Source organism: Silurus aristotelis (assembly GCF_946808225.1).
Source record: "Silurus aristotelis genome assembly, chromosome: 2".
In the NCBI taxonomy this organism is placed as follows: Eukaryota; Metazoa; Chordata; class Actinopteri; order Siluriformes; family Siluridae; genus Silurus; species Silurus aristotelis.
In genome coordinates, this window is record NC_139575.1 from 26,659,073 (window position 1) to 26,668,950 (window position 9,878).

A 9,878-nucleotide genomic window follows, 5' to 3' on the forward strand; every position below is an offset into this window, starting at 1 on the left:
ATCGCTAACGCCAGTAGATTAGTGCCTACACGGTGGCATTTCGTTCTCCTGCAAATTCCAATAGATTTTGTGCACTGGCTCAATTTTTAATCAGCGCATTTGCACATTAAGATAAGAGAATTGATGAGTTACCAGTCTTCAGTCTGCTAGAAGCTTGATGTTTAATTGGCTTCTCTTCCCCCTCCACTTTTCCGCCAACCTCCCACGCACCTTAATAGTCAATAACATTGCCTTCAAACTCCTACTGTGTTTGATGCAATTGTTGGCATGCTGTTATGAGAGATAAAACAACATAAGAACATTTATAGTCCAAGTTAATTGGCATCAGAGAGTGAGGGGGGAAAAAAACAGATTAGTGTTATAACTTCATAACTTCTAAAGTCATGGCTTGTGCACAGCTAGGCATTAGACCATTGTAAGATTTACATTTTAATGAAATATTTGAATAAGTGCTTGAAATTCACTCTAGCAGGTCTCCAGCTCCCAAAACCAACATTTCATGTTTGTGTGTGTTTTTTTTTTTTTTTTTTTAATGGCAGTGTCAGGAAAATTAACATGCCAGTCATAAAGATTAAAGGAGCATCAGTGTAAAGTCAGACTGCGCTTCAATCAAAGGTTAACTGCAGGTAAACAGCGGTCATGACATATTTTAATGACTTTTTTTTTTTTTCTCTCCGTTGCTTTTTCCCTCTCACTGAGGAAATCCAAGCAGAACTGAGAGACAGCAGTGCAGTAACGTAGATTTCCTTTAAGACTGTGGTGCTTTATGAGCTTAATGATGTGGCCGTAAAAGTGTATGTAAATAAATAAATAAATAAAAATATGATCATGCTAAAGCAGCATCAGTTTTGGCATCATTTTTGGCAAGTGAAAATATTTTCACTTCTTTTCAGTTCCTCAGCCATTTGCATGGCAATGCACATATAATAAAATATATTTTAATGAACACAAATAAATCATACATTTGCAATAATTTATTTGTGTTGATTTAAATATATATATTTTTTATTTGGCTTTAAGTAAAGTCATCACTTACATGTTTATAAACAGTTAGTAACTGTATTATTACTCACAATAAGTATAAGGTGCCACATGAAAAACAATTTCTATTTTATTAAATAAAATATTTATAGACTGAAGTAATTAAAATGTTTGTTTTCCAACTATAATGACATTATAACAGTGTATTCTGTATCTTTATAAGTCATGAATACTTTTTAATATATAATATACCAGTGCATAATGTCTAAAAAGCAAGTTCATCATTTCTATTTAATTATAGCAATATTATAAATCAAAGTTTAACTGTGTGTTGGTATTGTGTCAGTATACATTTATGTATAGTACAGTAATACTTGCTTTTATATGCCCATAAGATTTCATTTCCTATTTACTTTTATAATAACTCCATTCTTTTGGGAAGATGTGGCACCAGATTTTGAGTATGATTGTGGAGATTTGTGATCATTCAGCCACAAGAGTGTTAGTAAAATCAGGCACTGATGTAGTAATAAAGGTGTTCAGTAGGGTTGAGGTCAGAGGTCTATCGCAGGCCACTTAAGATCTTATGGTGTTTGCTGTGTGCACAGGGAACTGGTTTTGGGTCTCCAAGTTCAAGTGAAGGAAAACTTTAACACAATGCATGCACCTTTGTGGTAACATTTTGCGGAAGAACCACATATGGCTGGAAAATCCTGGTGTCCCAGAACTTTAATATGTATAGTGTAGACATAATTATATATAAGGATGCATTTTATTGTATACATATTGCAGAGAAATAGAATTAATTTTTTTCTTAGCTTTTATTAAAACATTTACTCTGTTTGACTGATGTTGCAGTGAAATGCAGTGACCCAGATAAAGTTGCCATTTGATTTATGTAAATAAAAAATTAATAAATAAAAGGTCAGAATTGGTCTATTGATGCATGGTGACATAAAGCAGTCAGACTTGTAATTATTCATGTTGGTTGCATTAACCTGAATTATTAACAAATGCTTCTTTGAATATTGAGTATGTTGAAGGAATGAATGAGGACGGATTTCATTGTTGTTGAACATAATTAAGGAGAAAGCTAGCACTCTGGTTTACAATGTATACACATCATTTTAAAGCTGTGCTTATAACCGTATTCAAGCAAAAGTACTATTGCATTTAACAATAGATAAAATCCCCCTAAGCTCAGTATTTTGTTAACTCACGTTCAATTCTTCCATTCGCTCTTTCACTCTTCAACACAAACTAGTTGATGTTTGCGGAGGTGAACGTTTCCGTAATATTTGCCAGTGAACACGGAGCTGCATCTCTGTGGGGGTTGAGTAGCAGTGACAGGCAATCTTTTCAACAGCAGGTGCTAATTGAAACAAAACAAGGTCTGATTAGCGCAGCGTCTGGCAACCAATGAGCCAAACAGTGCTTGCTGCACAAAATAAAAAAAAATAAAAAAAGACAAGGCCTTGAAACATAAGAGGCCCTGAAATAAAGTGGTCATCATTTAATTAACAGAACATGTTTTAATTACTGGCTAATCCAAGCGGCAGTGTGTGTCAAATTAACTGATGTGCTAAGTGCCTGTTTGTAATATCGGAAAACAGACAAATAATTGGAATCTAATTGCAGCCAGGTCTATTGCATGCCAGCGCCCGCAGCAGGCCTTCTTAATAAACAAAGACCCTTTTTTTTTTTTTTTTTGATAATCTATTCGGAACCCTTGAATAGGGAACGTCGCCGCCTTTGCTAATTGCCATGCTTCAGTGTTGGGGATTTGCCAGCTCAGACTATCAAAGGGAAGCTCTAACGTAGATTGCCGTTACATCGCACTGCTTTAATAACAATGAAACGAGAAACAGAAATAGAGTTACCACGATTTAAAATATGTAAATAAGATAATGCACTAATTTCACTCCTAAAGCACTGCACTGAAGGTGACGGCTGTGACGGACAGGGAACGGTACGAGGTGCAGACAGGGTTTACATAAAAGTTACATTTATATCTTTTCTGCTATTCCTTTGAAACTTTATTGAAAAGCTTCCTTTTGCATGTACACTTCATGGACAAAAGTCTGTGGACACCTGACCATAAGAGTGGCACGTGTTTTTTTTTAAACAACCCATTCCAAATTTTACTGGTATAATCACCTCCACTCTTATGAGAAGATGTTCCACTGGATTTTGGGGTGTGATTGTGGAGATTTGTGCTCATTTATACGCAAGGGTGATGGTAAAGGTGTGGGGTGAGGAGGCCTGGGGTGCAGCCAGCATTCCAATTCATCCCAAAGGGGTTCAATAGATAGATGGAGATCTAAAGCAGGTCACTCAAGATCTTCTTCGCCAAACTAGATTTTGATGGAGCTAGCTTTGTGCTGAGGGACATCGCCATGCTGGAACAAATTGGGGTTCAATGAAATGGAAAAGTCAGGAGTGCCAATAGTTTTGTCCATATAGTGTATATATTAGGTGTAAGTTAAAGGTGGTTATAGGCTAAGTAAGTTATAGGCCATAATTCATTCAAATATTCATTAATAATAATAGAAGGAGAAAAACTAACAAACAAATAAATAGAACCCATAAAAACAAAACCCAACATTGACAATTTTTTAGTCCAAACCATATTTTGATAACACTTTTAATTCATAACTCATACTCTTACGCTTTAAATGGTTACAGTGTTGCGAAGCTTTTCTATAAACTCTAATAAAGCCTTATAACGCTTATTAATTCCTTATAATCATGTAATGCAAGTGTCCCAATGCAGTGGAAATTCATGTGGAAGCAACACATGCTTAATTACAAAACAGCGCTCATTTTATTAACTGCTGTAATAACTAATATCAAAAAATGACAAGGACACACACACACACACACACACACACACACACACACACACACACACACACACAGCGCTAAGCTTCCTGTTGCTCACTACATAATTTTTTTTTTGTTGAGATTTTAGATGAAAACATCATAATTTTTTCAAATAAAATTAATATTTGCAAATTTCCAAAATGTATGTGTTTCTCTGGAATGAAGCGAATAGTGACATAGCTTTTTATATTGATTTTATTACACATGAATAAATATATTATTTACTTTAAAATGAAGTGTATAGTAGCAATTGCATTACAGTGTCATTCTATCAAGAAATAATTCAGCAGGCTTTAGTTGGGATTAGAATTTTGAAGCAAAAATTAAATAGTTTGAACTCAAACATATTTAGGAAGCATAACTGTTTATATAAAGAAATAAATCAGTGCAATCAAGCAAACAATTTAAAGGACATTTCTAACAATTTAATGGCATTTCGGCTTTATGGTAAGTGATCTCTCAGATTAGTTACTGTGTCATCTAAAAGGTTTTGCTGAAAATGTACCATAGCGCTACTATAATAATTATAATGTATAATATACCATAATACAGAAATGTTTGTGTGGCCAAAGTGTGTGTAGTGAGGATTTCTGTGATTTCACACACCATGTGGCTTTATTGGAAAAAATTCCATTCTTGTCATAACACCATCTCATAACTTCTTCATATTTATTATTTTTGTCATGGTTTATTAAAAGACACGTGATGCCACTTGATCAGATCTCAGTGGATACTGATTATGAAGATGACGTTACTGACATTAGTGTTCATCTATTTTTTTTCCATAAACTTTCTTAAACTTCACACAAGTTTGTGTGCATCATGAGAGAGAGGTGCACTCTGCGTTTTTTCGCACGACAGCAAAAAAACTAGTTCTCTGCCGAGACGATCCCAGAGATATTAGAAGAAAAAAAAAAAAAAAAAACGAAGCTGAAAAGCAAAATCAGCAGTAAAAAATAAAAAAAAAAGGCTGTCAATGATTTTTATATTGTTTCCTTTAAATCCTGCCTTTGAGTGGCTTTAATTAATAATCCTCTTGACGACATTTATGTGTCTCAGCAATAAGATAAGCAGGAAACAATTTATGTCACCTCGGGCTTTTTAACGAATCAATGCGACTATTTGTAATTGCTTGTTTCACAAGATTAAAAGTGCTTAAGCCTGATCTCTGTCGGCTGTTTAGTGGCGAACGCGACCCCGCACTTTCCGTCGTAAAAAAGTGACGCGTCATCGATGGTTTTATCTCCATCTAGAAATCCATACCGCTAATATTTTTGGAAATTTTAATGCAGTCACGATTTATGGCCGTTCAAATGCAGTTACCTAAATTGCTGGTGGGAGGAACGGTTTAACTGTCTCTTTAATTACAGGAGAATTTAATGTGCAAGCGGAGACACCGCCGCCGCTGCCGCTAAAGACTGTACGATATACGCACAGGAGCAGCACAGCTGACGCCTGAGTGTGAAACCCAGCTCCACTGAGCTGTCTGCTATTAACAATCCACAAGCGCACGTCAGCGTACGTATCGCAGAAAACCCGTATTAAAAATAAAAAATAAAAATAAAAACAGCCGTGAACAACCATCATTTAATTTATTTTTGAATTGCATTTTTATTGAATGCTCCAGTCAGTCACTGAGACCGGATTTAACATGAAAGTCTGCATAAAAGATGAATGTGAAGAAGGGATTACAGACTGATGAAGCAGGTGATGAGAAACATCTGTTCTCAAAAAAAAAAAAAAAAAAAAAAAAAAAAAGGGTTTACAGCCTTAGATATTGATCAGTTGGGTTTCTCGTGGTCTTTCCTTCACTGTGTACCTTTCATCATTTGAAGGGGACGAGCTTGTACAACATCACACTAATATTATGGGAAATGGGAGCAGGGTTGGAGTGTGTGTGTGTGTGTGTGTGTGTGTGAGAGAGAGACATGAGCGTGATCTCAAATTCCATTCTTAATCATGCACTCGTGAGGTTGAGGGACTGAAATTTCAACGTATGAAATTGTACTTGGGTTGGACTAAAAAAATGTGTAAATTCATGATTCATAGTCTTATGAAATATTAAAATTTGAAAAAAATCCCGTGTTAGTTAATAAATGGGATTAGAGGGAAGTAAAAAAAAAAACAGCACATAGAATAGTCTTGGCACTGTATATTTACTCGTTTCCCGTCCTGTTGTACAATAATTATACCCTACACCCCAGAATATTACTGAGCACTTCAGCACAGTTCGTTATGATTTTCAGGCATAAGAACATATTTTCATTATTATTTTATTTTTTTTCATTTCAGGCAACACACCTTTTTTTTATTTTTGCTTTGAGCTCCTAATCTGGACCAGACCACCGGGGAAGGCAGATGCTGGACTGGTCCACTAAACATGGACGTATCAAAAACAACTTAACCCCATAAAATGTAAAATAAAAAATAAAAATAAAAAAGGAAAATAAATTCTTCATACAAAACAAAACAAAAATCGTAAGTCAATACTAATAGCCATGGCCACGTCTGTTATCTATTTTACACTTTACAAAATCCGAAAAAGGGTCATTATTCTGAAACCTCATCCCAGGTCCGCTCATTATTTGTTTTTAAAAAAAAAGTGGATAACTTGCAGCACTTTGATATTCCAATACATACAGCAGTGTATCATTGCTTTGTTTCCTCTTTTTTTTTTTTTTTTTTTTTTTTTTTTTAATAGTCAGTACAAAGCTGTTCAAATGGTAAAGCAAACATGGAATTACAAACATCTTTTGTTCTTTTAAAGAAAAATAAAAGAAAACAAGAAAGCATACAAGGATATAATGTGGTGTATGTACAACCTACGAGGATTAAAGCCCACACAGGTGAAGCCGTCTAAGACAGAATACCATGCCTGAAAAAAAAAATGTTAGAGAAAGATTGTGACATTTCTTTAGGAAAAAAGGCCTGAGGTTTGGATTGGTTTTTAAAACACAAAAGAACATGAGACCTTCGAGATAAACAAGTAGGTTTTTTTGCATTTTTATATCCTTTTTTTTTTTTTAAACTCTCTCTTAAAATATCATTTGCTACAGTTTTAGACTAAACATGCAGGACATACAACTAAGTGCAACAGAGTGAAATGGTATCTTTTTTTTCCTCTCTTTGTTTAATCATTCCCTATAGGTCTGAACTGAGGTATGCGTACTAACAGTTTTTTTTCTCATGCTGCTTCACTTTAGTAATGTTGAGCTACACATGCGGAAGATGATCGTATCTACCTGCTTATCCCCTTCCCCTTCATTACCGCTAAGAGATTTGGATTAGCGCATGATGAGCGCATGTCTTTCAAACTCTGACTGCTTTCAGCTCATCGACAGCTGCCCGGCTCTTGTGTATTTATTTTCTTGCAAATTGAACATTTCCGGGGTTTTTTTTCTCTATAATAAATGCATGGCTGAGTTTCTAATGAAAAACTGAAAACCCTGCCATTAAAGTACCTTGTACCCAGCTTATTAGTCATCAGGAGTGTTTGGTTTTAATATAAAAAAACAACAAAAAAAAAATTAAAGATGATATAAAAAAAGTCGACAGAATTTAAAACACAGTCATAAAGCATTTGCAATGTACAACAAAGAAAAAACAACAACAACCTCCAACTCGATTCACATAGTAAGTGGCATACAATCTTATCGAAGGATTGAAACAACCCCAAAACATGAAAAAAAAAAAAAAACAACAAACAAACAAAAACAAAAAATATATAATAATAAGTGTGGTCCAGTATTGTGTTATTTAAATCCTTTCCCCATCCAGTATTTCAGTTACTGCCATGTACTTAGTCCACACACCTTTTCAAAGTAAAACACTCTTTTATTTTAGCCTCAGCCTGGCGCAGAGAGAACAGTGCTATTATATGCTCTTATGTTTTATCCCAATCTCTGGCTGTTCTCTCCCATTTGGTCAAAAGCAAAGAAAAAAAAATCAAACAAACAAAAACCTTGCAGCTGCCCCTTAAACAACCCCCTTTGGCTTTTAGAACAGCTCACTCGTTTATTCGCCAAAAGCTTTATTTTCACTGTTCTTTTCCCTATTTTGCACTGAATGGGGAGGATATTTGGCCTTGTTTTGCTATTGCATGGAACATAGAACATTTATTTTTTTCTAATCTTGTCCTTTATCTTTGGTAGTCACAGGTAACAGACATGTCAAAAAATCAGAAAACAAAAATCAATCATAAAAACAGAAATAATAAATTAAACAAGTGGTTAATTCATAGTTTGAGATACAAAATTTGGTTAGGTCGCTTCTAATTCGCTTCTCGATGTTGTTGAATTATTATTATTTAATTTTTGTAAAAAAAAAATAAAAAAAATTAAGAAACCGCAAGCAGTTGGAAAAGAGTGTGGCTGCTTATTGCTGTCCCGCACCCCCTTACACACAACCCTGGTGTTCCCTTACCCCCACCCCATCCCAGACACTGTACCGTGGATGTTTTCCATGTGATCCTAAAATTGACTTCATACTGGTTTCCAAGGTAATATGGCAGGAAACATGTGGTCATAGTGGGCTGCCCCTGATGCTGTAATGCTTAGTGGTCATGGCTTCTAATGCCAACTGTGGCTTGTAATCCCTTAAACCTTTTTATCTAATGTGTAATTACTAACAACTGCTAATAAGAAAGGGAGTGGGCTGGTTATTGATGTGGGCAAACAAGACATTAAAACAACAGGGAATGCACTTTAAAGTCCTCTAGCTTTAACCCGACAGTCCATAAATTACAGAATGGGGGGGGGAAGCAGGAAAAAAAAAAAATAATTATCTCTGCCACTGCTTCGTTCTATTCTGACATTTAATTCCCCCCCCCCCCCCCCCCATTCGCACCAGTGTTTTGATCAGTGATTCGGCTGCAGCTAACGCACTGCAACGAAAGGGGATTTCAGAAGGTATTTCATAAGGACAAGTCGTAACCTGCGTCGATTTCTCTGTCATTCATTCCCTTGTGAAAATTAAACTTCATTGATGCGTGGAGAGAGACTTCATTACGAGGAGTGCATATGCAGATGGACTCTGTGTGAGTGTGTGTGTGTGTCTGTGTGAAAGACTGCGAGCAATGTGACAGTGTGACAGTGATCTGAAATGTGGAATAAATGACAGAAAAATACTACATGGTAACTTGGACATTCTGTTTCCCATTAAATAATGGATAAGAGAAGGGAAATGAAACATCATGGAAAGAAACTATACACATTCATCAATCAAGTGCAGATCGTACAGAATCTCTACAACAATGGGCATGAGGTCTGATCAGGTACAGAATAGAAGGTAAAAAAAAAAAAAAAAAAAAAAAAAAAAAAGCAAATAAGAGCATCGGACAATCGAGGGGACGAAGAAAAAATTAACAAACAAACAAAAAAAGATTGTATTATTTGCCATCAAAACATCAGACTGAGTTTGGAGGCAACACTGAGGTTGGTGGCAACCCAAGCTGATTTGTAGGCAGTGTCATTGATCTGAAATCACGTACACCTGCGCCCACATGCGCTGCATCAGTGTCCGTTTGGGGGATAATGATTCAAGTGTGCACTCTTCTGTAGTTTGTGTGTCAGTGTTGAACTTCGAGGGCAAAGTGGCAGTCTTTCTCTGCGTGTGTTTTCTCACTCATGTCCACTCTGGTCGCAATGCCACCAGGCCAGGCAATGTGAAGCAGTAGTCCCCCAGTACCAAATGGCTCCTTTTACTGGACGCAAGTAAAAAGTACGTGCTCGGTCTTGTCTTTAACCCAAAAAAGTAAAAACAACTGAAAAATACTCCCAAATGGAATAGTTTTTTTCTTACCTCATGTGTATCTCATGATTAATGGCACTAAGAGTAAATTGGAATTATTTTTTTTTTAAAATAGCTGTCAACAAAAGGGACTGGGAATCCAGCCGGACTTGCTAGGTTGGGAGTGGTCTCACAGATGATTTCAGTTTAAGTTTGGCCCCTTTGTAGAGGACCCGAAGGGAAAGCAGCCTTACAGCATGTCCTCGTTCCCGTGGTCGTCCTCGTAA

The 9,878-nt window shown here is 36.0% G+C and overlaps 1 protein-coding gene across 21 annotated transcripts in view; it reads right to left on the reverse strand.

Annotated features, from left to right (window-relative positions):
* Positions 1–6,121: 6,121 nt before the first annotated feature.
* foxp1b (forkhead box P1b) overlaps positions 6,122–9,878 on the reverse strand; it is a 164,954-nt gene continuing 161,197 nt past the window's right edge. For all 21 annotated transcript variants that reach the window (XM_083532779.1, XM_083532775.1, XM_083532773.1 and 18 more), the window contains one exon: positions 6,122–9,878. This exon is cut by the window's right edge and continues 105 nt beyond it. Coding sequence is in view for 19 of the 21 variants with exons in the window: in XM_083532773.1 (XP_083388899.1) it covers positions 9,842–9,878 (37 nt within the window). In the remaining 2 variants the exon portion in view is untranslated.